Genomic DNA, 27,389 nt, shown 5'->3' with positions numbered 1-27,389 from the left:
ACATCAGAGTGGCGCAGCGGAAGCGTGGTGGGCCCATAACCCACAGGTCCCAGGATCAAAACCTGGCTCTGATAATTGAGGGCTTCCGTGCTTTTTTTTTTGGTCAAAAATCCGTTCTAATAGAGGCGAACTCAGTAATTTTACCGGCGAAACTAACACCAGCGCACACTCGTGCTCGTTGTATATTGCTGTCACGAGCTAACCCATGCATGAACAAGTACTACGCGTCGCTTTACCTGGCTAAGCAACTATCATTAGTTAATCATCATCATGCACGCTAATGCTAGTTGCGTCGAAAGGCGCCGTCGCGGAAGTACAGTAGTAGTGTGGTACTAGGACAGAGACGTGCACGCATCGATCGCACGCGCCGAGGCTCTCGCTGCTTACGTACTCCGCGAAACAAAAGGTCCGGCCGAAATCCGTTCGCTCATCATGCATGGGATTTCACCGGATCCCCGCCCCGTCGATCACCCGCTGGCCGCGGCCACTCCATCCGTGCGTTTCGATCTTTCGCCACGCGCGCGGACGCGACCGGCCTCTCACTCGCGTCACGGCCTGGTTGGTTTTTGTGTGTGTTGCCCGCCGCTTTCAAAGGCCTCGCGTAGCGCGCGGCGCGGTGTCGAAGCCCGGCGCGGCCGGCCGCCCCGCGTCGCCCTCAAACCCGCACCCAGGCGCGTGCCCCTGCCTGCTTTTGCCTCGCGAGAGTGAGTGCGCGCGCCCGCCCGCGAGAGGGAGACGGGGTTTTACTGTGCGTACGTGCCGTGCGCCGGTGCGCGCGAGCAGCGGCAGCAACTCGTCGTTTTCCCCGCGCGCGTCGTCCCTATCCGCTTTGTCGCTCGGCCGTGGCGCGGCGCGGGGCCCGGTTTGGTTCGGTCCGGTCGCGAGCGCCGATGAGTGAGAATGTGAGATCATATGTATCGTGCGTGGCTAACCTAACTCCTTGGGGCCCGCATGTCAGCCAGCGAAAACCAGCGATCGAGTGCACCGACAGCGACGGGCATGGAGACATGAGGGGTGCAGACGTGCAGTGCAGTGATGCAAAGCGACGTTGCCTTGTCGGATGTGATCTCTCCATTAGCACCGGGCAATTGCGCATGGAAGAAATTAGCCAGTGGCGCCTGAACTATGGCCGTCACTCGTCAGTGGCGAGAGTATGAGAGAATGACACCCCCGAAGAAATTATTTTCATAAATCATAATTCATTATACCCGTGATTTACTTTGTAACGGGATGGCCTTGTTTGGATAGGCCCCATTTTCTTTACCATCCACATGTATGTGCTGGAATTTTAGCTCAAATTCGTAGCGTATGCACGTTGGTGGACCCGGGGGATTCAGGGCCACAGATACGAGATTAACAGCATGCACAAAGTGAAGGATTTATTAGGTCATCTTCAACGCTCCACACTAGAGCGTGGTCTCACCGCTCCCGAGGAGAATATTCGCTCCACGTCGACCGGGACCGCACCCTCGCCTAGCGCCGCGACCCCCTGCAGAGCGTCGGGTGGTTTCGGCAGCTTTTCGGCGAGGAACGGGCGAGGAGCCGCGTTGGAGGAGAGGCGTCGCCCTGAGGCGTCGCCCCGTGCTGTTGCTGCTCTCGCACTGAGAAGATGGAGAGAGGGGGTGGATTGGAGAGAAGGGAATATGCTGTGGCGTCGATCCGTGGCCGGCGCGTCGATCCGCGGCCGTGGCGTCGACCTGTGCCGCCGCCGCTCGATCCGCGCGGCCGGCGTGTCGATCCCGGCCACCGCTGCGTCGATCCGAGCCGCCCCCACGACGATGGCGTCGATCCGCGCGGCCGGCGCGTCGATCCGCGACCGCCGTCTCGACTCGGCGGCGCCGCCGCTCGATCCGCTGCTGCCCCCGTCGATCCCGGCCACCGCCGCCTCGATCCGCCGCCGCTACTCGAGGAGCCGAGGAGAACACGTGATGCGCCGCCGAGGAAGGGGAGGACAGGATGGGAAGGGGAAAGGGATAGAGAAAGGGAGGGGTTGGCCTTTATATATGTTTGTGATTTTTAGGGGGTATACTGCAAATATTGGATGCATATGCAAATAAAAACAATAGAAGGTTTAAATGCAAAATGTGATCGACTGACATGTGCTGCAGTGCAAAAATAAGATGGGGGTATGGCTTACACTGTGTGAGGCATATTCCTAACTAGGTGTTTGTTCACTTTTGCTTACGTGGATGATGGGGATGCTCCTTGCGTTGAAGATGGCCTTAGATGCGTTGAAGATGGCCTTAGAGGTTTAGTAACTCTAGTGGACTACCTTTCCACCCTAAATTGGCACACGCAATCGACATGCCTCGTCCCAGTACGAATTTTCGGTCATTGCGGCAACACTTCGTGCGAGCCTTGAGTGCGTCACTAAAGATAAAAGAAAATTTCACTTTCACCACTTATGTTCTTTTGTTTGCTTTTGTTTTGCTAAATGGCACTTAAATCCTTTGATTAACCTTGTGTGGAAATCCATGATGATTGCCGTGCTCTCTTAGTAGATCTGCTTGGTAGATCCTAATGTTGTTACATTTTGTCCTTTTATGTGCTGGGTGTGGATAGCCAGTTGGCAATGCTTCCTCCGTTTCCCTTTCCACATTCCCATTTCTTAAAAATAATAGGGCGGTTGGAAACTTTAAATGTTTTTTGGGCTAGAAAGTTAGCCCATCCTTTTTAGAACAACTTTAGCATAGTGTCATTATGTGGACAGGGAAGTCCCTTCTATCATCATCCAGAGATCGCACCATATGATTTTCTTTCGCTAGAGGAAGTGTTTTTTAAGAGTAAATTACGATGACAGTATGTGAACTTAATATAGTACTTTCCGTTTCATACTATAAGACTTTATAAGATTTTCTAGCATTGTTAATATTTATATATATGTTAATGAATCTAGATATGTGTGTGTCCTGTACGAATCTACTTGGCTTTCTTACCAAAGCCGGGTCATTATTAAATATAATGATCTTTCCTTAAAAAAAAGATATATGTGTGTGCCTAGATTCATTAACATCTATATGAATGTGGATAATGCTAAAAAATCTTATAACCTGAAACGGAGGTAGTAGTATACAATTATACAAAATGCTCATTCTAGTGCACAAGTTTGCGTGTTTTATATAAGCATAGGACAAAATGGCAGACCTTGACTATCTGAGTTAGAAGCTGAGTGATCGATTAGGATGTCGCGCGCATTTGTGAGAAGGACATAAGACATCTATATTTGCAAATAAGCTCTATACTTGGTTTCTATTTTATCGTTCCTTTGTTTTCTATATGTATTTCTCTGTACAACCTGGGAATCTTATTCTATATTTAATTGAGCACATCCAAATCTATGTGACATAATTTTTACGTGAGTGTCTACGTGACATCAGTGGCGAATCCAGGATAGAAATAGAGGATAGGCTCAACTTTAAAGCATTAAGGTAAGTTATTCACACATATATGATTGAAAAAAAAAACCACATTAAGGTAGTTATTCACACATATATGATTGAAAAAGAAACCGTAAAAAAAATACATTGCTACTTAGGAAATGAGTGATTGCATATTTGCATCCTTTTCCACACTATATTCCAACCAATCAAATTTATCTAATGAATTCCATTGAAATGATCTCCATCTCATCAGTTGGAAGGGTGCCACTTGAATCGTTTTTAAAATAATTTAACAATGTTGTTTTCTTCTCCATAGCTACTAATCTACGAAAAAATCAAAGCTATGAGACAATGAGGCTTCAATTCTTGTAAATCTCATTATCTAGCATTCTAGCTACTGCTGCTGAAATAAAAAAGAATAAAATATGGAGTGAGGAATCACGGCTTGGCTGCCTTTGCATTTGGAGCTTGCTCTGCTAGTTGCTGACTTTGCTGCTGCTCGTCTGCTCTGCTCGCCCGCTCGCCGCTCGGCACTACGGGTCTACCGTCTACGGCGCGTGGTCGCATCGCTGCCTGCGTCCTATGGCCTGCCCACGCCGTGCCGCCGCTTGCGTGCCCTGCTGCTCGGCAGCTCGCTGTTGCCGAAGCAACGCCGCCGGCCGCTGCAACACTGCCGCAAGCCCGCAATGCCGCCGCCTCCCGCCAGGCACGCCGTCGTCGTGCTAGGGTTGGGGGAGGGGGATTTGGGGGCTTCGCTTCTGATGGCTGGGGACTTGGGGTGACCGAGTCAGTGAAGTCTGGGAGGAGGACATGGGCCACGAGCCCATGATTGGGCATTTGGGCCTAATAATTCTTTTTCGTGCGTACGGCTTCGTTCCTTGTGCGGTCTTTTCTCTCGACTCCCAGTCGCTGCGCCGCCGCCTGTTCATCTTCTTCCCCAGAAAAACGCCGCTATCACGCCATGGTTTCTCGTGAAGCTTCAGCTATCTAGTTGAAAATATTTTGCAAAAATCGGAGGGTAGGCTAGAGCCTGATGGAGCCTAGCCCTTAGAATCGCCACTGCGTGGCATCCTAATCAACATTTACCTCAATAAGATTAGCCATCATAATATATGCTCATGTGGCTTTGGTTCACATGTATTAGAAATTTAGTACTCGAAAATTTGCTCTAAGGATAGATCTAGAGTGCAACAATGGCCCCCACTTAATTTTGCAGTGAGTGGGGGCAAATACTCTTCGACACTTTTTACTTCCTTAGTCTATATCAGCGGTAGATCCTTGGCCCCACTCATGCTACTTTCTGTCTCTATCCTTGATTTGCACCACCTACAAACTCATGTACCGTGGGTACAATCTTAAATAAAGGATTCATACAATGATAACGCTGACGTGGCATTATCAGCATTACAATGGTACCATTGTAATGCTGATAATGGATTCGTACCATTGTAATGCTGATAATGGTACGTTATTATTGTATGAATCAGTTTTTAACCGTATTGGGAAAATACAGTTCGTTCGCTTTTAGAAATACGGATCTATATTTGAGTCGGGTTTTAAGTTCATTCGCTTTTAGAAATACAAAAGGAATCATATAAGAAATCTCCTGAAAAAAAAACTCTTATGCTAACTTGACATGATTTTCTAGAAAAATATATATCCAAGCGAATTTCTCACAGTGAATAATAATAGAGAGAATCCATTACATGCCACTGACTTTGTCACACGTCTATGATTTACCACTGACTTTATCACGTTCTACGATATACCATCGACTTTTGCTTAACTTCTACGATTTACCATCGCCGTCCGGTTAGCCTCCGTTAGTACTGTACAAATTTGTCGAAATTACCAAAATACCCATGGGACAAAAACTTCCAAAATTTGGATAAAATAATCGAAATATCATATTATAAACATAAGATCGTAAACATCCAAATTTTGGCCAAAAACTTGAAATCTGATATTTCGATTATTTTATCCAAATTTTGGAAGTTTTTATCCTAGGGGTATTTTGGTCATTTCGATAAATTTGTACAGTACTAACGGAGGCTAACCGGACGGCGATGGTAAATCGTAGAAGTTAAGCAAAAGTCGATGGTATATTGTAGAACGTGACAAAGTCAGTGGTAAATTGTAGACTTGTGACAAAGTCAGTGGCGTATAATGGATTCTCTCATAATAATAAGATTAAAATAGCCTTCACCCATTGCAACGCATGGATAATTTTTCTAGTACATATAAAAGTTTAGGACATCCATGTGGGGCTTGTCCAGGCTTCAAGATTTGAAATGCATATATACTTTTACACAAAACTTCTTATGTAGAAACTTTGCACATATAAATTTGTACGTATAAAATTACAATCAATTTAGCAGCATGTTATCTTGACACAGATAAAAGATTATACATATTTCTTTATACATAGGTATTTATACATCGTGCATAGTAACTTTGTACATATGCATATAAATTTGAAAAGAGTTAAAAGCATAACAAAACATATATATGGGCTATGAGGTCCATGTGCCTATAATCGGCCTACTCTAGAAAAAGAAATAGTGGATTGTCAATGCCACGATGGAAAGGAATAAGTTTATATTGAGTCCCTTAACTAGTTGCCGAATCTGATTCGTATCCCTAAACCACAATACCGATATCTCGACCCCTCAACTATTAAAACCGGTGTAATTTTACTCCCCTGGTGGTTTTGGAGGCCGGTTTTGCTGACGTGGCGGTTTTGACTTGGTATTGTTTCCACGTGGCGTTGATTTGGCGCTTATATGGCATTAGAATTAAAAAATATATGTATGACTCATTTATCATTCAACATCAAGACAGAGAAGATAATTTCTCAGCCATATTGCTTCTTGAACCGCAGTCGTGCCGTATAATTTATAGACTTCCCCATAAGGATTTGAAGCGTACTGGCAAATTGATATAAGTAGCTAAAGATCTCGCATCCGACATCCCCGGCCGAACGTGCGATTGCTCCAAACCTTCTAAAAGCGGCTTCTTGTGACCTGCCCAGAATGCTCACACACACACAAAAATGTGGGACCCACTATCATGTGGGGCCCACATAATCCTCTTCCTTCTCTCCCCTCCACGGACGATGGAGTCTGCGCCGACTCGCCGCCGGCCACCGCCTTGACCGTCGCCACGGACGGCATCACCAACGCCCCTCCCCGCGGGTTGTCGTCGGCCTCCTCCCCCACCCCTCCCCGTGGAGCCGTTGCCGGCGCACCCGGCGGCAGGTGGGAGGGAGGGCGTTGGAGCAGTAGCGACGGTGACCCCCTTCTCTCTCGCTCTCCTTCCTTCTTCAAGCGGTGTGGCGACGAGGAGCAGCCGCGGAGCATATGATTCCGGCAGCAGAGATGGCGATGACATGCAAGAAAAGAAAAAAAAGAAACAGTCCAACACGTTAGCTGGGCCAAAAATAAGTCTAATATTACCGCTCGGTGCAAGCACTCACGGCCGATCATGTTATAGGGCTCATTCGTTTTAGAGGAAAAATGAAAGGAAAACAAAGTATTTATGTACTATTCATCCATTCGTTTTGTAGGATTTGAGCAAAGAAAAAGCATAGAAAAATTTACTTTGGCTATGATTCTTATTTCTTAAGGAATTACATAGGAAAATTTGAGCAAAGGAAGAGCCCTTTTTTCTATTTCTACGGCGTAGGATCGAGGTATATCACTTCTTATTCTATGTATTTGGCTCAAGTTGCATGGATTAAAAGCATTTCAATCTTGATCATGTTAACTTAATACTAAGTATTCCGGTATTTTTTCCTACCAACCAACCAAATGATTAAATTCTATATTTTTCCTATCATTTGTTTTGCACATACATACCAACCCAATCCCTATCGTTTTCCTATTTCTATAATTTGATTTGAAAATCCTGCAAACCGAACGAACCCTTAGCCTTTTTGCTCTGTAACTCTGTTGGTGCCTTCCGACGCAGGTGAGGTCATCAGGCACGGGAGCCGGGAGGTGGTGGCTCGAGGGGGGTAGGCGAGTGCTCGATCTGTGGCTCGCGAATACGTTGGTGGCATAGTTATTGAGACCGGACCGGTAATTGAACCAGTGAGGCTCTTTGTTCGATGGTTCATTGGTCTAACCCGATTCAATAGTTATTAAATATATTACTCATTCCTTTCTAACAGATGATGATAGCCTGGTGGTTGGTGAGCTTCATCCCTCCAACGAGGTCCTGTGTTCAAATCCCTCCAAAGCAGGCACCACGGTTTTTTCTCTGGTTCTATAGCGGTTTTCCATAAAAACCGGATGCTCTAACCGGTTTATATCAGCTTGATTGCATATCCGGTCTTTTAACTGAACCAAACCGGCTTCCCTTTTTTTTCGGTCTGACCGCCAGTCCGGTCCGGTCTTAATAACTATGGTTGGTGGGGGTTAGAGTCACACCTACTCCCGCGCACATAAGACCGGATGCTCTAACCGGTTTATACCAGCTTGATTGCATATCCAGTCTTTTAACTGAACCAAACCAGCAGAGGCCTGGTTCCCCTTTTTTTTGGTCCGACCGCCGGTCCGGTCCGGTCTTAATAACTATGGTTGGTGGGGGACGGGGAGAAGATGAGTTAGAGTCACACCTACTCCCGCGCACATAAGGCCGGTTCAACCACAGTTTTTTCTCTGGTTCTATAGCAGTTTTTCATAAAAACCGGACGGTCTAACCTGTTTATACCGGCTTGATTGCATATCCGGTCTAAACCAAACCGGCAGAGGCTCTGGTTCCGGTTTTCTTCAGTCCGACCACCGGTCCGGTCCGGTCTTAATAACTATGGTTGGTGGGGGACTGGGAGAAGATGAGTTAGGGTTACACTAGTAATTGGCGCAAACTGGGCCGTTTAGAAGTGGGCACAGGTTAAGTAACTTTGTCAAGAACTGAGGAAAGATCGGCAGACAGCAGAGCACACCAGGTACACTTCTATCAAAAACACACGCGGAAGGAGAGGGAGAGAAAATTCCGGTCAGAGCATGAACAAGTCACGTCACGCGGCTCGCTAAGGGCATGATTAGCTGGGCACAAAATTTTACCCCTTATACCACATCCGATATACGAATATACATTTAAAATATTAAACATAGTCTAAATAATAAAATAAATTATAGATTCTACCAGAAAACTACAAGACGAATTTATTAAGCCTAATTAATCAATCATTAGGAAATATTTACTTTAACATGACATTATCAAATCATGACGCAATTAGGCTTAAAAATTTATCTCGTAATTTCCTAGCGAACTGTGTATTTATTTATTTTTCTACATCTAATACTCCATGTATGTGACAGCGTGAAAAATTTTGTTGGGAACTTAACTAAGCCCTAAGTCGCAACACGAGCGCACCGCACCGCACAGCACACGGGACGTGCCTGCCATACCCGATCGACTCGTGCGGGCTTCCAACACGTTTATCCATGGAAACGAAACGAGAGATCCTGCTCCTGCCCACTGGAGTACTACCATCTCCCGTCTTCGTCTGTGCCCACGTGCTAGAAAACTAAAAGACGACGTGCGTTCGATCGGCTGCTGCGCACCGAACAACGAATGGTTGGGAGATGAGCAAAGTGAAGTGGCACGAAAGAGATGGGTCCGCGGGGATCGGATTCCATCCTTTCGTACTTGGCTTTCTTTCTCTCCGACTCCGACGCGCGCGGGCGCGGGCGAGGGCGAGGCCGGGGACGACGGGCCGGCCGCCATGTGCCGCGCGCCTCCACGAGCCCCCGCTTCCAAGCCACGGAAACTTGATGGCTGAGCACTGGAGCAGGCTGCGTTCGCAAGGCAAGTACTACGTAGAAAGGCGCTCTTTGCCTTCAACACATGAGTACATGACAGGCTTGGAATCGTGGTATACTGGTATTGGTATCCGCGGGTTGTGATGTGCGCGCGATTGCATGCTTAGCTTGGATGCAAACCATCAGTTTTAATCGAAGGTACGGTGAGAAGATACAAGGTGATTACGCGGAATTTTTGGAGGTTTGCATCGCTATGGCCTAAGGGACACCAGTGACAGCGTGAAGGAAACGATATCATACATGCACGGAAACCTTCCAAATGTTTGACCCTGTCGAAGTATTTAATGAGTTGCATTGGCAAAGGAAGTAGGAGTACGTATTGGCCGTTCAACTGGAACTGGAACTGGAATAATTGAGTAGTACTCCATTTCCTAATTTTCCCATGACTACTTGTGATGTTCAAGGCCGTTCGTCAGAACTCAGAACAGGTTACAAGTGAAATCGAACTTGTACAGACTAATAATTCTGAATAGTTCGAAGAATGAAAATTATGCCGTACTGAATATTGGAGTATTCCCTTTTTTATAACAGAGTTTTATCTAATCGTTTTTTCCCGAACGAATATCTAATCCTTTTGTTCCGTTATAAATAAACAAGAAACAACAATCTCGTCAAGCCTTTGTCAGTGCTTCAATTCTCTTCGAGATACACCATAACCGAATTAAAAATGCACTGTATTTTCATCACTCTACCATAATCGACTTGAAAATGCACTGTATTATCATCACTCTGTACCAAAAAAAAATGCCACAAATTCACATTGATTCGATCCCCTCCCTTCCCCTCTCGATCAAAAAGATCCTTTTTTGGGCCGCCTAACTCCTGAATATCAAATTAATCTCTCTTCCTCTTTTAATTATTAATATTCAATCAATCATTGAAAGTTGCCTAATGATGCCGTACCTGTCGCCATCGCCATTGCCGCCGGCGGCTGCTCGCCTCGCCTTCCAGTTCTCGTACTCGGGGTCATCGGTGGGCAGCTCATGGCGGCACAGCGGGCACGTGTTGCGGATGGCGAGCCACGGCAGGATGCAGCCGTCGTGGTAGAGGTGCGCGCAGGGCAGCCTCCTGGCCCGCTCGCCGGCCTCCATGCCGTCCTTGCACACCGCGCACTGCGTGTCGCCGCGGGCCGCGTCGACGACCACGGTCGGGAGGCTCTCCACGGCGGCCTTCGCCGCCGCGCGCGCGCCCTTGGCGGCGGGGGGCTCGTGCTCCGCGGCGAGCTGCCCGAACAGCACGTCGTCGGCGTCGTCGAGGAAGAACGTGTCGATTCCACCGTCGTAGTCGGCGCCGTCAACCACGAGGCTCCCGAGGCTGTTCGTGGCCAGGAGCACCTCCCACTCCAGGCTCCTCACCGCCGCCGCGGCCTCCTCCTCCTCCTCCTCCACCCTGATGCCGACCTGCTCCCACTCGTCGCCGCCGCCGCCGTTCACGCCGATGTCCCACCTCTGGTGGTCGGGCTCCTCCAGCTGCAGGCAATCCCAACAGAGAGGCAACTCCACCTCGCCCGGCGGCGCCCACTCGCCGCCATCGTGGTCATCCTCCTCACGGAAACCGAGCCCGAAGAACGCCGACGCGGCGCCCTGCGGCGCAGGGCAGTGGTCCACGTGGGGAGGAGGAGGAGGGAACAAGGCGACGTCGGAGTCGGAATCAGACAAGATGGCCGGGAACGGCGGCCAGAAGGAGGGGAAGGAGACGGTGTCCGACGGGCCCTCGTCGTAGCCGTCGTCATCGTCGGAGCAGCCGCCGGCGGCGAGCGGGATAAGGAGGCTGCGAGGGAAGGAGGAGGAATCATTCGCCATTGGGCAACGACCGAGGTTGGGGGGACGGGGGGGACGTTTGCGCTGTTCCTCTCCTCTCCTTTTCTTTCTCCGCTTGGCGAGTCGCTACACCTCTCTCTATTTTTTTTTTTCTCTTCTTTTTCCCTTGCTTTTCGGGCGCTTTACCATTGGATTGGGTTTGGGTTGGTGTACCGGACGCCCCGCGCCGTGAGAGGAAGGAGACGAGATGTGCGTGTCAGTTGTCAAATCGACCAGCTGGTTGGTGGGCTGGAGAGAGGGATAGAGTGAGAGAGAGCTGTCGGCCCACGAAGACACGGCCCATTAGGTCCATGAAATCAAGGTTGATTCGATGCCCCCACATTATCATGAATATTTTTTATTTTTTGAACATGTTTATTTTTTTAATTTTGAAACTAAATTATCCTAAAACTTATTTCCAAATCTAAACCTATTGATCGTGTCAAGCTGGTGTGAAACAATACTAACACGTTTCACGAAAGATACAAATTTTAAAAATAAGTTTTGAGAGGGTTTATATATTTTTTTAAAAAAAATTGAAAAGGTTCAAGAGAGGATAAAAACTCCATTATCAGCTGTCATTCTTATAAAGTTTCATCCTTGCATATCCACGCATCAATGGCTTCCCCTTTTATCACATTTAGCTTTTCGGAGGCATATCCGGCAATCTATTAAACGAGAGATTAACTGAGTGATCAATGCCATGCCTAACTGAGACCAAATACCCCTGATACTACGCACCAAATCAAGTATAAATCCACCGTGTATTCGTAAGACAGACTTGCAGTTGCAGGTGGTTGTTTTGCAAGGGAGGAGGGATCAATGGAGCCGGACCGCGTGATGTTCCTAGTAGCCATCATCGGCGCTCTTCTGCTCTCTTCCTCAGGTATACGGAACTTCTCCGATACAATTTTTTGAGTCCTAATTGACTAATCCAGGAGGAAAATGGATCAATTTTGCAGCCATGGCGACGACGGCGGAGGGTGGCGGCGACGTCCCGCCGCCGGGCGGCGAAGCCTGCAGAAGGGTGTATGACCCGCCGGACGAGAACTGCGATCCGGACTCATGCAAGGCGATCTGCTCCCTCCGGTATAACGGCGTTGGTGTGTGCGATCCTGTTGGCTGCCAATGCACCTACTGCCATCCTCCGTCGCCGCCGCCGAAGTTTAGGACTTCGGGCCAATGATGGCACCTCACCGGATTGTTCATGTGCAGACTAAAGTGAAATAAACAGCGATGATTTCTGTGATCTGTGCGGTAGATGAGATGTGGGCAATTGAACCATTTTTTACCCAAAAATCACATGCAATTCGTGCGGTCAAAATCTGTTGTTTTATTTTACTCGCCTTGTTTTTGGTACGAAGTTGAGCTAATTTCGGTCTCGTTTCTAGCTAATGGGTCTATTACTTGGCCTATCTCTACTGGGCCTATCAGTTTTATTTTGTTTTGTTTTTAAAATTATTAAATTTTGTTCCATGTGCCACTTCAGATAAAAACTGAGTTAAATTAGCCAATAGACATCACGTCAGCTAAAGTCATCATGGGACTTATATTGTGACAGTTAAGGTTTTAATCGGATTCGTAGGCAAGGGACCTGAGATGAACTTATTCGTTTCGGTCTAGTTTCTAAAGGATAATGGACCTATTATTCGGCCCATCTCTACTGGACCTATAAGTTTTGTTGTAGATAAAGTGCATGCCGATTCCTTCCGGAATAAGTTCACTTTGTGACCCTCAAAAGTGATCGAAATCTAATCCGTGACCCTAAACCACAAAACCGGATATCTCGACCCCCCAATTCTCAAAACCAGTGTAATTTGACTCCTTCGGTGGTTTTGGAGGGCGGTTTCGCTGATGTGGTGCCTACGTGGCAGTGTTGACTCGGACTCCTTCCCACGTGGCGTTGACGTGGCATTAGAAATAAAAAATATGTGTGGGACCCATTTGTCATTCACCGTGGGACCACTGACAGGTGGGGCCCACATAAATCATCCTCTCCTTGTCCTCCCCCCTCTCTTTCTCTTCCATTCGCTGTCCGTGCGCTGGCAGGCGGACCCCGCTCGCCAGGAGCTTCTTCCACCTCTATCCGTCGTCTGTTCATCTCTCCAGTGAAACTCAAGTACTGCCGTCTCCGTTGATCTCCCTGCCCTATCGTTTCTCCTCCAAATTATTTGCAAAAATCGATTCCTTGTGTAGTGGGCATCAATTTCCCCAACAAATCCCACTTAATCCCGCACTAAATCGCCCCCAATCGATTTCTTAAACCAGTGTCTTCAATAGGGAGCTCCACCGTCGCCGGCGCCGTTTTCCGTCCGTGTGGTCCACCTCCTCCCCTCCAGCCTATATAAAGAGAACTCCGATACCTGCTCTTTCCCATCTCCTGCATCGCGGTGGAGATTTCATAATTAACAGGTGGTTTTCACCGTGCTTTTGTGGTGAATTTGCACCGGATGGCTGATTTTCTTTTTTTTTTTTTGTTTTCATTGGTGGGTCACGACTTACGACGCAGACCCTCTCGGCGGCTGCGCGCATGACGTCGTCGACGAGCTGCGGCATGAAGCATTGGGCCAGGGCGCCCGAGCTGCAGCCAACGCGGAGCTCCGTGGCGGTCCAATCCCGTCAGGCTCCCAGGCCCAAGGCTCACGCACTTGCACGACCGGTCGATCTCGCCTCCAACGGCGTCGGGGCTGACCTCCGTGGCGGTGGCGAGCTTAGCTCCCGCCGCCGCTCCAGCCCATGCTCCCCGCGGCCGGCGGAAGGGGAGAGAGAGAAGGAAAGAGAGAAGGGAGGAAGAGGGGAGGAAGAAGAAAGAGAGAGGATGACATGTGGGGCCCACATGTCAGTGGGCTCCACATTTTTTTAAGTGTGTGAATGACAAACGGGTCCCACGGATACTTTTTAATTCAAATGCTACCTAAGCGCCACGTCAACCCCATAGACTAGGTCAACACCGCCATGTCAGCGCCACGTAAGCAAAACCGCCCTCCAAAACCACCTAGGGAGTAAAATTGCACCGGTTTTAATAGTTCGGGGGTCGAGATATCCGGTTTTGCGGTTTAGGGTCATGGATTAGATTCGAGTAACTTTTAAGGGAGTCAAAGTGAACTTATTCCATTCCTTCCAATTCTACTGGCGGTTTTGCAACTCACGGCCCAATTTGAATTTACGGTGTTACCCTTCCTCGGCTGCCCTCGCATCCTCTCTCTCTCTTTCCCATCAAATCGTCGTCCCCAAATCGGAAGCCGCCGAACCCTCGCTTCTCGGGGACGCGGAGCGGCCAGCCGGCCACCTTCCACTGCCTCGAGCTCCTCTCCTTCTCCGGGTTGGTGTGGCGTGGAGATCCATCCTGGCCGACCTCTTTCGCTAGGTGAGCTGAGCCCTAATTTGCCCGTGTCGATGTCACTTTCGTATACTTTGCCGTGGTCTTTTCTAGGGTTCTCCTCCTCCCATCCTAAGTGATCTGCGCCTGATTGCTATCCGCTGATGTTTTTTATCTGTTCGATCTCTTTTCTTAATACTAATGTTATGCTCGACTTATAAATATCCAAGTTTTATAATAAAACCTGTAGTTTTGTGATAACTTTGTTACTAAATCTATAGTTTTGTGATATTCCATCTTAAAATTTGTAGTTATGTGGTAGATTTAGTGTTAAATCTGTAGTTTTGTGATAATTTAGCTAAAGCATCCGTAGTTTATGAAATTTACTTACAAAAACAAGATAAAAGTGGAGTACTCGAATATCTTCCCCTTGCGCCATCTCGCGGTTGAACAGGGGAGGGGCGCCGATCTCCATCTGGCGAGCAGGGGAGGGGAGGGGGGGGGGACGATCCTGGTGAGCATCCACATCATCTGATTCATCTCTCTCCCACCGGTAGTACTTAATGTCTGGAATCTGGAAGAAGCTCCTCTTAATTTCAGAGCCTTAACCTGTGTAACAGTTTGTTTGTTCCCCCAAAAGTTTGCTTATGTCTGGGTTGTGGATGCAGGCGAGATGTCTGAGTACCAGAACGTCGTTGGGGGTAGGCTCAAGCTGAAGGGGAAGGCGCTGGATGTGAAGGAAGGGGGAGTCAAGAAGAAGAAAAAGAAGAAGCAGCACCGCGAGGAGTCATCTGAAGCCGGGCACGGAGAGCTTCACCAAGGTAAAGCTCGTTGTTCTATTGAGATTGCTAAACGACTAAGTGTGGGTTAGGATTTCGTTGGACTTATTACTTTGTTATCCGCACGCTAACTGCAATAGTTCATATGCTCTTGAGTACTAGTAATTTATTTTAGAGTAAATTTCACAAAACTACAGATACTATGACCAAACTATCACAAAACTACAGATTTAAGGAGTTGTATCACAAAACTACACATTTAGCACCAAATTTATCACAAAACTACACATTTAAGATGAAGTGTCACAAAACTACACGTTTAGTAACTAAATTATAATAAAACTACAGGTTTAGAACCAATTTAATCACAAAGTAATAATGTTTATAGCTCCACCATAACAATAGTGCTAGGATTTAAACTCTAAAAGTTGTAGTTTTGTGATAAGTTCAATATTAAATATGCATTTTTGTGATACTTAACCTAAAATATGTAGTTTTGTGATAAATTTGGTGCTAAATGTGTAGTTTTGTGATACAACTCCTTAAATCTGTAGTTTTGTGATAATTTGGTCAAAATACCTGTAGTTTTGTGAAATTTACTCTTTATTTTACATGTGCTGGCTACATGGTGGATGGAGTACTTATTCTAAACGCTCTTTCGTTTGTTATTGCAAGTTTCCATACTATTGAGTGGATTGTTGTTGCCTGTAACACGTCTATTTGCTTAAGTTTCAATACTATTGAGTTGATTAATGTTGATTTTGATCTTACTTTTTTGTGTTGAGCACTCTGTGGTTTTCACTACTGCTAGCTGACATGGTTTTTCTAGCAAGATGGATAAATATTGCGGTGGCATTACTACTTACTAGAGGAACTAATTATTAAAGGGTTTGTATTGGATAAAAGAGGGTTTGTACTGATAAGTTAGATTAGGTGCCTCAGGCAGTCAGGCTCAGCCCTCTATCCATGTCAAATATAGCTTATATTGAACAAACAAGAGCCAATTCTCTATATAGTTCATAACTGTATACCCTAAATGGTTGTGTTTGCATGGATCCTTGGACATTTAGGCCGAATTAAAGAATTAGGATTTTCAAGATTATTGTTATGATGCTATATGACAGATACTAACATATTTCCCAAACTTTTGATTTTTGGATTACCCTCAATAATATCCAATACTTTTGATTAGTATCGGATAAATCGATACAGTATTGATTAGTATTGGATAAATCGATACAGAAGAAAGCATTGAACAGGAACTTATCATTTGACAGCCCACCCAAGTTGGTTTTGTTCATTTGTCCAATATCTTAATTGCACATAGCAGCATGTTTTTTCCTGTTTGGTTAAGCAAGTGCAGCAGTATAAATTGCTTTCTGCTGAACGTACTTTATTAACCATTTGATTGCAGATATTACACACTTTTCACTTTGTTTAAGTGAACTGCATTAGTATGACTTTTGCACCTAATTTGATCAATTTTCTTCAGGTGGAAGCTCTGAAGTACCAGCTGACCCTAATGATGAATTGACTGAAGCTGATAAGATGGGAGAAGAAGGGAACCTGCAAGGCGACTATGATCACCTCACCCCAGCTGAGAGGCGTTACATGGAGCAGAAGCAGAAGATTGACATGCATAAGCTAGCCAAAGTAGCCAACAAGTCACACAGGGACCGCATCCAGGACTTCAACCAATACCTGGCAAATCTTAGCGAGCACTACGACATCCCAAAAGTTGGCCCTGGTTAACTTTGCCTATTCAGAGCTTCGCAGGAATGCTTCCTATGCTGTACCCATCCAGCCATCTGTTAGCTTGTGATGCTCCTACCTGTATTGTTCTAAAACATTTGGTTGTCTTCGAGTGTTGTATTTCGAAAACCCAAACCATGTTTAATTCAAGTGTTCGTATTCTGAGTACTGTAGTTTTCAACCTTATTGACTGCAGTTGAGTTCTTTACAATCTAATGACCAGCAGGTATCACCATTGAATTCAAACTCCCATTACGTTGACGAATATAATATATAACCTGAAACGACTGGCAAAAACACTGCGAATTGGGAAGTATTCCTGTATTGATTTCTCACGCTATTGTTACACAAAGTTACTCCTACTACTACAACAATTTATGACAAGTACTAGTTCTACGTTTACATAATGCACAATTCGGTGCAGCTGAACAAGCTATTGTTACACAAAGTTACTCCTACTACAACAACAATTTATGACAAGTAGTTGTACGTTTACATAATGCACAATTCGGTGCAGCTGAACAATGTAGTAATACTACCATACAGAATGTACGATATTATCTCTGGACAGGTTTACAGTTCAACTAAATTCTATTTTCCTAAATATTATACTACTATTAGGATGTAGTAGCTTCCTTCAAGGCTTCAGCCCTCGACTTGGAGCTAGGGGTGAAAACGGTTCGGAATTTTTCCGGATTCCGGACCTGTTTTCGAAAACGGAATCAGCCGGTCGGAATTTTTTCGGAATTTCGCGGAAACGGAATCGAAAACGGAAATATTTTTTCGGAAACGGAATCGAATATGATAATATCAGTTTCCGTCGGAACTCGGAATCGGTCGGAAAAATTCCGGAAAGTTTGTCGGAATTTCCGAAGTTAAAAAGGCCCATCCAAATAGTCCATAATTCCTCCCCAAGTTCAAACAACATTTTTAAATACTAAATGATTTCAAATGAAAAAGTCATCAACAACAAAGTTGTATAACTCATCAATATCTACAACTTTTGTTTTGATCATTTTGCTATATGACTTTGTTTCTATAATTTGAATTTGAATTTCAAATTATAACAACTTCAGACAATATTTTCAAGTACTAAATGATTTCAACTGAAAAAGTCATCAATAACAAAGTGGTATAACTCATCAAGATCTATAACTTTTATTTGGGTCATTTCTTCATCCGATAAAGTGATTTATAAGATCGTTCACAAAATGTACATATCTCTTATATAGTTTATAGACTATAGGAGATATATGTAAAATTTGTGAATAATATTACTGTCACTTTATCGGATGAAGAAATGACCAAAATAAAAGTTATAGATATTGATGAGTTATACAACTTTATTGTTGATGACTTTTTTAGTTGAAATCATTTAGTACTTGAAAATATTGTCTGAAGTTGTTATAATTTGAAATTCAAATTCAAATTATAGAAACAAAGTCATATAGCAAAATGATCAAAACAAAAGTTGTAGATATTGATGAGTTATACAACTTTGTTGTTGATGACTTTTTCATTTGAAATCATTTAGTATTTAAAAATGTTGTTTGAAGTTGTCATAATTTGAAATTCAAATTCAAATTATTGAAACAAAGTCATATAGCAAAATGACCAAAACAAAAGTTGTTGATCTTGATAAGTTATACAACTTTGTTATTGACATTTTTTTCATTTGAAATCATTTACTACCCTAAAAAATATTTGAATTGAGAGGAAGGAGGCATTATAGACTTCTCGGCGAGGGAGGAGCAAAAGGGCTGGGCCGGCGGCCCGAAGAGGGAGGAGGGGAAGGGGAAGCCGGCCCGTGGAGGGAGAGAGAGGCTGCGGGCTACGGGCTAATAGTGTATACTTTATACCTTATACCATGGTATTTTGCTGTAATTTTTTTAGAATATTTGTTATACAAATTATATGAAATTATAGAAGAATATATTTTGCTGTTGAGACTTACCAATTAGACTTCATATAATTGTGTTTTATAATGAATTGTTGACTGTTAAAACTTGAGAATTGAACTTCACAAAAGTTTGAAGCTCAGTTTGAGGGGTTTCTGTATTCCGATAAATTTTCGTTACCGTATCCACACCGGTTCGTTTTCGCTCTGTTTTCGGTTTCGATAATATTCGTTTCCGTTTTCGTTTCCGGGGTTTCCGATTCCGATTCCGATTCCGAAAAAAATATGGAAACGAAAACGATAAAGGTTGTTTCCGTCCGTTTCCGTACCGTTTTCACCCCTACTTGGAGCAACAGCCGAGACAGTCAGTTGACATGATTACTTCAAACCGAGTTCATCGCTGCTGTGTGTACATTGGTCATGGCCAAGAAAAGGGGAGCGTTTCCAAAATATCAAAAGAAATATAAGAGGGTCTTCATGTTGAATGATACTCCCTCCATTCCAAAATATAAGGCATAACCACCAAGTCCACCTTAACCCAAAAACAAAGAAAATAGTTATTATCATATTATAGTTTGGATCATCCTAATAAATACAATGCATCCATCCAATAGAATTAGAGAACATGAGTAGAGGATTTAAAAAAGTAATAATTTAAAGGAGAAGGGGTCATAGTTAAATTGCCTACATACATGCATGCCTTATATTATGGAACATATAGAAAAAGTGGTTGTGCCTTATATTATGGAATAGAGGGTGTATAAGTTTTGCGGTTTAGGTGAATTAGACATTAGAAGACAACACGATTAAAACGGAAAATAACAACTTAACAGACGATTGTCTTGTCCAAAAAAACTCAAATTTCATACCAAACAATGTAACAAAACCCAAGCTAGAAAGCAAGAACTACAGGATCTAGCATATTGCTCAGAGATTCATGAGAAACAATCAAATAACTTTGAAGACCATGAATGGATGAATCAACAATCTTGCTTAGAGATTCATGAGAAACAATCAGTTGTTTTGCTTTTTGCAAGGCTTTTATCTGAACAATCTTGGCTTTTATTCCCTCTAATATATTCGGCAAATCTTTTGCCACTTTCGGGGTTTTTTTTTTTAAAAAAAGAATGGATGCATCAACACTAGATACTTCAGATCAATTGACCTCCTCATTTTGCTTCCAGGAATCATAAAACATAGTTTAAATTAAAAAACCATCCAAAGCATATGTCAGTGTTACTACTATTATCAGATAGCATATTGCTTGGGGAATGGGGATTCATGAGAGCAATCAGAGAACTTTGAAGACCATGAATGGATGTATCAACATTAGATACTTCAGATCGATTGATCTCCTCATTTTGCTTCTAGAAATCTAAAAACAAAGTTTCGATTCAAACATCACCCAAAGCATGTCAGTGTTACGTGATATCAGATAGCATATTACTTGGAGAATGGAAATTCATGAGAGCAATCAGAGAACTTTGAAGACCTTGAATTATCAACATTAGATACTTCAGATCATATAACCTCCTCATTTTGCTCTACACAATTAAAACACTACATTGTCAATTCAAGCATTATCCAAAAGCAAGTAATACATGATCTTAGATAGCATGCTGATGTTGCATGGGATTCATGAGAGCAATCAGAGAACTTTGAAGACCATGAATGGATGTATCCACATTAGATACTTCAGAACAAACAGCCTCCTCATTTTGATTTCCATTTCCCAGCAACTAAAGGCAAAGGCACTATACATCATTCAAAACACCATAAAGGTACAACATAATAGCCACAGAATGGGAAAAAACAATGATAAACTTTATTAATTATCAGGGAAAACAAAACAAAGATTGCATTGAGAAAAGCAACCAAAGAACTTTGGTGACTGCCTATGCGTTATTAGCAGATCAGCACTAAAATTTCAGATGCAATGACTTCCGATTTTGCTTCACACCTATATGTTGGTTCTTTGAACACGATTAAAAAACTTCCCCCAAATCAACAAATGAATTGTCCCACATTACAAATAGCTACAGATCAAGAGACTAAAAATTAGTTTAACATGGAGCGATCAGAGAACTTTGAAGACCATGTACGTGTTTTCCACAAGAAAAACTTCGGATGATTTTTCCTCCTCATTTCGCTTCAGAACACAACAACAAATGCAAATGCATTAAAATGAATTAAGTGCAACCAAAATATAAGTAACAATGTGGACAGAAGAGATGATTCTGAGGAAACCGCTGGATTCCACAGAAGTTTAGAGCCCCTGTCCAATCCATGGATATAGCACCCATATATATCCTTTTCTCGCAGTTTTCCCTGTATCCAATCTCAAGAGAACAGGGGGCTAATGGTGCGAGTCGACCACAACAATACCATCAAATCCAAGAACAGCATGCGCTTAAATAAACCAATCAAACAAAAGTACCTAATTCTTGTTGTCTAATAGCTACTCCAAGGCTCTAGCAAAAAAGAATGGAGTATCAAATCAGCACACTCGAAGTAAAACCACGATTAAATCATCCCCGCAGCACAAGACCGAAGAAGGACGAGAACAATAATCGAAAAAAAAAAGAAAGGAAAATGATCGCACAGAGCGAACAGGATTGCTGAATCCTTTTTGTGGGAGGCGGGCGACTGGATGGTCATGGTCAGTCCCTCCCTGGCGGCTAGGGTTCTAAAGGGTTTGTAGAGCTAGGGTTTGTCTCCGAGGAGAGGATGAACAGTTGAGTTGTATATGGGCTGGGCCTTTCCATCTGTATTTCGGATTTTATTGGGCCTTCCATGATCTTCATAACTGTTCTTTTACGAGTACGGTTACATCTTCCATTACAAAAGTGAGACATTTCATTTCATTTTCGTTTGGAAGATTTCATACAACATATCATGGATATGCTACTGAGATAAATTTTGCGACCGGATGTACAAGATGATGTATGAAACATCATGTTCATATATGCACGGCAGCAAATATCTGCTGCTATTTACCGGTGGTATATATTTATTTACTCGATGAAATGAAAGCACTAGAATTCCACGGACATGTAGGTTGCAGAGTAGTCAGGCATCTTGTGCAGCCTCCTGAGGATGCTCTCGGCCGCCTGCTTGGCGTTCGCGTCGCCGCGGTGGAATGCGCTCACCAGCGCCGTGGGCAGCATCCTGTCGCCGGTCACCTCCCTCACGCACACGTCGTCCCCGTGCACCAGCAGCTTCTCCACCACGGAGAAACACCTGTGCCACAGGCTGTTCCCCCTGTGCTGCCTCAGCGCCGCGAGCACGCGCCTCGCCGCGCCCTGTCCGGCGAGGGCGACCACGGCCTTCTCGACGTCCACCCTGTCGTCGACGAGCGTGCACAGCGCTCCCAGCGCCGCGTCCACGACACGGGCGTCGTCGTTCTCCAGGCAGGCGAGGAGGCCCTCGACGGCGCCGGCCTCGAGGAGGCAGAATGTCGTCGCCGGCGTGCACACGCCACGGTGCACCGGGCAGACGTTCAGCGGTGGGTTCTTGCTGCTGCTATGGTTATGCACCCTTGCGTCTTTCAGGCGCTTGAGTATGGTCATCTTCTTTGGCCGCGGCTCGTCCTCCGGCGGCGGCGGAGGCCGGGACAGCTTGATGGAATGGTAGCTGAGGTTCTCGAGCCCCACGGCGGCGAGCCGTTGCACCTCGCCGCTACCGGCTGCTCCGGCGAGGAGGGCGGTGAGCACCGAGGCGAAGTCGTGGTCCATGGCCGCCTTGAGCACGTCCGGGTTGTACAGCGTCGCGGTGAGCCGCACGAGCGTGCCCACGAGGCCCTCCATGTACGGCGCGGCGTGCCTGCTCGTCGTCATCCTCGCCGCGCCGCTCCCCATCTCCTCGATCCCGCGCAGTATCGCCGGCACGGCGCCCTCCTGCACGAGGGCCAGGTTGAGCGAGACGTTCCGGTACGGTAGCCTCGACAGGAGCGTCACCGCGGCGGCGTGCCGCTCGGTGATGGCGGCGCGGCCGGCGCGGAAGATGCTCCTGACCAGCCTCCTCGGCTGGCCCTGCGTCTTGCAGAGCCTCTCGGCGATGGTGTGCCCCATGTGCGCGGACAGGGTGATGAGCAGCCTCGTCGAGGCGACGCCGAGCGCCTCCGTCCAGGAGCTCATGAGCTCCACGATGGAGTGGCCCCGGTGGTTCTCCCTGACGACCGAGACCACGGCGGCGAGCGCCTTGGCGTGCGCGGTGAGCGCGAGCAGGACACGGATGATGCTGAGGTTGAGCTCGTCGGGCATGAAGCACTTGAGCATGTGGACGAAGTTGTAGATGGAGTACTTGGACGTGAGGACGTGGCCTTCCTTGTTCACCACGGTGTTGTCCGGATCAATGCCGGACTCGACGACGTTGGCGAGGACGGCGGCGGCCATGGCCTTGTAGCTGAGCGGCTCGTCGTCTACCTTTCGGATGAAGAGCTCCTCCACCATGACCGGGACGACGCCTGCCTCGACGAGCGTCTTGCTGTTGGGGCGGTGAGAGGAAAGCTGGACAAGGACGTCGAGCGCGGCCTTACGCGCCACGGTGTTGCAGCTGTGCACCATCTTGATGAGGACCCCCGACGTGCTTCCGTTGATGTCAATGGTGAGCTCCTGCTCTTGGATTAGCTCGGCTAGGTAGCCGACCATCTCCATTTGCATCTCTTCTGAACCTGTTTAGAATTCCACATCTCAGCTCAAATTTCAATTAACTTATGAGAAGAAAAGATTCTTAACTTTGAAGTTATTTAGCTCTTATGTTAAAAGAAACATTTGGGGCGTTCAAGTGATGAAAGTTGTGAGGACACTAACATAGTAACATGTGCAGGTGACCACTGACCAGGTGCAGCAAAACAACTTTATTGAGTGATCAGTTAATCAATACATTTTCAGAAATATGGTGGAGAGATGTACTCCCTCTGTACTCGTAAAGGAAGTCATTTAGGACAATGTTTAAATCAAACCTTGTGAATATAAATCATGAATAACTTTCAAGTTGTTAAGTTTGAAAATGTAAAAAATATATGAATATATTTGTCTTGAAAAATACTTTCATAAAAGTATACATATATCATTTTCAATAAATATTTTTATAGAAACAAGAAGTCAAAGTTGTGTTTTAGAGACCGTGTCGCTGTCTAAAAACGATTCCTTTATGAGTACGGAGGGAGTAGTGTACTTATAAAGAAAACAACAATATAAGACTCGTTGTATATGACAGATGAGTTCTTACTACTGTATTTGACTAGCATAACATTTAACACACTTATGCATCAGCTTAAGTTATGAATTTCTACATAGAAACATCATTACCTTCAACAAGATGACTCTGAAGGGGTTCTAGATAGCCACTTTCAGCCATGTACTTGATGTTCTTTGAACATTTCTCTAGGTTCTTTAGGACCTCTCCAGCTTTCTGAGCAGCAATTGGATCATCAGAATCATTTATCCTCATTGTGGTGAGGATCAGGATACTTCCAGCAGTTGACCCAATATCCTCCAACAATAGCTGTGACTTTGAAAGCTCCAGCAAGAAAGAGATGGCTGCATGCCTTTCATCGGTGCCATTAGTTGACAAGAGCTTAATTGTCCGGGCAATGGCCTTAGTTTTTCCAATGATATCCTGAATACCATCATGCAAGTAATAAAATGCCATCATGAATGGTTCTGTATACCGTTATAAATAGCAGGTGAGGTACTTGAAGAGAGGACTTAGTACTTACCTTTCCTTCTTCATCCTCAACTAAAAAGCACAGAAGCTCCAGCGCGCTATGCCGAATCTGCACATTGTGGTTGTCCAACAACCGTGCTAAGAGCCTGGTGACCCCAATCTTATGCATCTGCTCCCTATTTTTCCCCCTCAGCTTTGCCAACGACTTCAGCTCATGTATGGCCTCAAGCACCATAGCCTCCGTACTTGACAGTGAGAGCGCAGTGCGGGCAATCCTGATCCGCATTGCCTCATTCCTCATTGTCCATTCTGCAATCACGCTCTTCAGGGAAGCATTGTTCATCAATGTCTTGCTTTGCAATGGCATTTTTGTGACAGGGCATATGACATTTTCAGAACTATCAGCAAACCTCTCAAAATGTTCCTCTATGGCTCTCCTTTCATATGTCACACCGCTCTCCGTTAACACAGGATCAGTCATTACCTGATTTGTCAGTGGACAGAAGAGTGCATCATACAGTGGTTCAATGTATTCTGAGACCTCTGGGAGAGAGCTGAACAAGTGGCCTCCAAATTCATCGGATTCATGGTACATTCCCTGCAGAAATTCCACTAGCCTTGGCATGTTGCTGTCATGGAAATACTTCCTATTAGGCATGCTGTTCACTGCATTTGTCAGCATATCATCCTCTAAGAAGCCCCTCACTGAGAGTGCTTTGACCGCACCATCTGTGTAAGCATTGCTGCCAAGTGCTGATGTAGGTACCCTGCCAATATAATCACATAAATTCTCGATGACACTTTCCAAGTCTTGTGTTATGCTCAATATCTCATCATCCGTAAGTTGCAGTGCTCTGGCTCTGCATCTTGCAGTGAGCTCTTTAGCAAGGTTAACACAAGCAGGTGGAAATTCTGGCATCTGTGTCACACTACTTGGGGTCCTTCGTGCTGTTTGACGCTCCATTATGGCCGCGCCTGACTCATTGAAGTTCTGCTGCCTGACATCACCACTGACTACCAGCAACATGACTGCATATGCTTACAGAAAGCATAGATAACATCAAGCTAAATATTGTTCAGACATGGTATCTCTAAAAACTAAGTGTTTTTAAAAAATCATCACAAGAGCTTGCAATAAATTAGGCTACTGAAATGATTGTTCAGATTAGACATATAATGTTTTGGTGTTATCATGCTACTATTACTTGACTAACTAAAATATACAGGATACAGCCTTTGGTGCCACTACAAGCTCACAGTAAGTGGAAGTGCACAATATAAGAACCATGACAGTAATCTGATTCCTACAGAGATAAAAAAAAAAGATCCTGAAAAGGCATTTACGAAATGCTCTTCCACATAGCCTTCAAATAAAACAATCAAGACAATAACACAGTACCTGTAGAGCTGTACTAGTAACTGGAAGCTCCAAGATCTGAACTCTACAGTGACTTCATGTAGAGTAAGTTACAGAGCGAGCCTTTTGCTGCCTCCTCTCCCCTCCAGCACTGGAACCCTGTCTTGTTCCCTGTACCACTGTATGATAGATGAATGCAAACAAACTAGACCAAGCAAAGTGTTAGGAATTTATACAGCTCTTCTATATGGCCATATGGGTTTGGTGATCCCTATTTAAAAATTGCAGTTATTTATCACATAAAAGGCCTAATGAAGCTACTGATGTCACTGAGAGAAACATGACAAAGGAAGATCAATCTTGGTGACTAGCAGACTGGCATCAGTCCTGAAACTCAGCTTAATAAGAGCTCAGGTTAGGTACTTCAGATTATCCAACAAGAGAAATACAGGTTCATAATAGGAACAAAATTAGGCGATAGGTAGGTTGGCAAACTACCGGAAGGACTATAGACTATAGTAACAATAGTATAAAGAAGAAAGTTGCTGAAAGCTATATAGAATAGATAAATAGGGGATATAGGCACATATATCACTTTAGCTAGCAAACAAGTGCGCATAGTAAAGTTTGATTGTTACAGTTCAGCATAAAGCCGTGGATCGCTAAAATTAAATGTAAATCATAATCACAGGTGATAGTCTGATGGCGATAGCAAGCTACTTTGAAAGGATTGATGAGAATAAAAATGTAAGCACATAATCACAGGGAATGCATCTAATCATCACAAAATATCAAAGTGTTGGACAGATCGATTCCAAAGTCCAAACAGCCTATACTACAGCCTATCTTCTAAATTTTCTTGCCTGAACTCAACCCAAGCTCAACTGCACAACCTACTTGCCCACAAATTTCGGCTTTACTAATCTATGCTTAAAAAAGTTGCTTCTCTAATTCCTCGATAATTTATTGATGGCTAACCTTTACAGAACGTTTACTGATTACTGACTACTACCGTTCAACGAGACGCTGAAATGCAGTGGATGCTAGTTATTGTTGAACAAAGAATGTAATATAAGAAGAGATGCCGCCGCATACGTTGATTGTTGAACAACCATAAAATAAGGACAGATCCGGTATGACAAAAAGGACATATTCTTCAGTTAGGTCGTCCCTGTGTGATTGTGTACTTGGATGCATCTACGATTGGCAGACTGCGCAACTGATGCATAAACAAATTGAGTCAATGTCAATGGCGAACTTCAGACTAAGATAGCATACCAAGTACCAAACGCGGGTCGCGGAGACATGCTTGTTCTTCTTCTTCTGACGACGCCGACCGGTTGTGCTGGAAACCTGTAACGCGTCGCATGCGCCCGGCGATGCAGCCGACGCTCTGTGTGTTGTGCGGACCGTGCCACTGACGCGACGGCAACGGGGGCGCGCCCGACACCCAGAGGGGGAGGTCGAGGGGACGGTATCGGCAGGGGGAGGCTGTCGAGGAAGATACGCCAGAACATCGGCGGCTCGCCGGCGCCGCCGCCCATTTCCGCCGCGAGCCCGGAGGTCTGGCCGGAAGGGGAGAGGATTCTGCGCTTCTATATCTGGGCC

The 27,389-nt window shown here is 45.2% G+C and overlaps 3 protein-coding genes and 7 non-coding genes across 12 annotated transcripts; 2 read left to right on the top strand and 8 right to left on the bottom strand.

Moving 5' to 3' along the window:
• The first annotated feature begins 2 nt into the window (after window positions 1–2).
• Window positions 3–74, top strand: TRNAM-CAU (transfer RNA methionine (anticodon CAU)). The gene has a single exon. It is a non-coding gene; the product is annotated as a tRNA-Met (tRNA).
• Window positions 75–9,905: 9,831 nt separating this feature from the next.
• Window positions 9,906–11,339, bottom strand: LOC9268797 (E3 ubiquitin-protein ligase CIP8). The gene has a single exon (XM_026022877.2). It carries the CDS (start codon window positions 11,008–11,010, stop codon window positions 10,075–10,077), a length of 936 nt encoding a protein of 311 aa, XP_025878662.1. The 5' UTR covers window positions 11,011–11,339; the 3' UTR covers window positions 9,906–10,074.
• Window positions 11,340–14,222: 2,883 nt separating this feature from the next.
• Window positions 14,223–17,025, top strand: LOC4330597 (uncharacterized). The gene is made up of 3 exons (XM_015771384.3): window positions 14,223–14,374; window positions 14,995–15,147; window positions 16,598–17,025. Exons 2-3 carry the CDS (start codon window positions 15,000–15,002, stop codon window positions 16,855–16,857), a joined length of 408 nt encoding a protein of 135 aa, XP_015626870.1. The 5' UTR covers window positions 14,223–14,374; window positions 14,995–14,999; the 3' UTR covers window positions 16,858–17,025.
• Window positions 17,026–19,697: 2,672 nt separating this feature from the next.
• Window positions 19,698–19,777, bottom strand: LOC112938089 (small nucleolar RNA R160). The gene has a single exon (XR_003241139.1). It is a non-coding gene; the product is annotated as a small nucleolar RNA R160 (small nucleolar RNA).
• A 59-nt stretch (window positions 19,778–19,836) lies between these two features.
• On the bottom strand, window positions 19,837–19,933 carry LOC112938011 (small nucleolar RNA R160). The gene has a single exon (XR_003241059.1). It is a non-coding gene; the product is annotated as a small nucleolar RNA R160 (small nucleolar RNA).
• A 107-nt stretch (window positions 19,934–20,040) lies between these two features.
• On the bottom strand, window positions 20,041–20,120 carry LOC112938085 (small nucleolar RNA R160). The gene has a single exon (XR_003241135.1). It is a non-coding gene; the product is annotated as a small nucleolar RNA R160 (small nucleolar RNA).
• A 103-nt stretch (window positions 20,121–20,223) lies between these two features.
• LOC112938087 (small nucleolar RNA R160) lies at window positions 20,224–20,298 on the bottom strand. The gene has a single exon (XR_003241137.1). It is a non-coding gene; the product is annotated as a small nucleolar RNA R160 (small nucleolar RNA).
• A 99-nt stretch (window positions 20,299–20,397) lies between these two features.
• LOC112938086 (small nucleolar RNA R160) lies at window positions 20,398–20,477 on the bottom strand. The gene has a single exon (XR_003241136.1). It is a non-coding gene; the product is annotated as a small nucleolar RNA R160 (small nucleolar RNA).
• A 349-nt stretch (window positions 20,478–20,826) lies between these two features.
• LOC112938088 (small nucleolar RNA R160) lies at window positions 20,827–20,905 on the bottom strand. Its single transcript, XR_003241138.1, has one exon. It is a non-coding gene; the product is annotated as a small nucleolar RNA R160 (small nucleolar RNA).
• A 687-nt stretch (window positions 20,906–21,592) lies between these two features.
• LOC4330595 (putative U-box domain-containing protein 42) lies at window positions 21,593–27,389 on the bottom strand. Of its 3 annotated transcripts, XM_066308048.1 has the most exons (5): window positions 27,060–27,389; window positions 25,824–25,952; window positions 24,477–25,453; window positions 24,067–24,376; window positions 21,593–23,426 (listed from the first exon to the last, which is right to left on the bottom strand). In XM_066308048.1, the coding sequence occupies exons 3-5, from the start codon at window positions 25,449–25,451 to the stop codon at window positions 21,790–21,792; spliced, it is 2,922 nt and encodes a 973-aa protein (XP_066164145.1). In that variant the 5' UTR covers window positions 25,452–25,453; window positions 25,824–25,952; window positions 27,060–27,389; the 3' UTR covers window positions 21,593–21,789. The 3 variants fall into 3 exon arrangements, with proteins under 3 accessions (XP_066164145.1, XP_066164144.1, XP_015626654.1); XM_066308047.1 differs by having other exon boundaries at window positions 24,477–25,728; window positions 25,824–27,389; XM_015771168.3 differs by having other exon boundaries at window positions 25,824–27,389.

The sequence above is a fragment of the Oryza sativa genome, chromosome 2, assembly GCF_034140825.1.
Source record: "Oryza sativa Japonica Group chromosome 2, ASM3414082v1".
In the NCBI taxonomy this organism is placed as follows: Eukaryota; Viridiplantae; Streptophyta; class Magnoliopsida; order Poales; family Poaceae; genus Oryza; species Oryza sativa.
This window is presented reverse-complemented; position numbering and strand designations above follow the sequence as displayed.

Bases quoted from the DNA above. Each gene is read 5' to 3' on its own strand.
- LOC9268797 (XM_026022877.2), bottom strand. From the start codon at position 11,010: ATGGCGAATGATTCCTCCTCCTTCCCTCGCAGCCTCCTTATCCCGCTC.
- LOC4330597 (XM_015771384.3), top strand. From the start codon at position 15,000: ATGTCTGAGTACCAGAACGTCGTTGGGGGTAGGCTCAAGCTGAAGGGG. The intron at 15,148-16,597 runs GTAAAGCTCGTT...AATTTTCTTCAG, and splicing joins GCACGGAGAGCTTCACCAAG to GTGGAAGCTCTGAAGTACCA.
- LOC4330595 (XM_066308047.1), bottom strand. From the start codon at position 25,451: ATGTTGCTGGTAGTCAGTGGTGATGTCAGGCAGCAGAACTTCAATGAG. The intron at 24,377-24,476 runs GTAAGTACTAAG...GATGGTATTCAG, and splicing joins TTGAGGATGAAGAAGGAAAG to GATATCATTGGAAAAACTAA. The intron at 23,427-24,066 runs GTAATGATGTTT...AATTCTAAACAG, and splicing joins TCAGAGTCATCTTGTTGAAG to GTTCAGAAGAGATGCAAATG.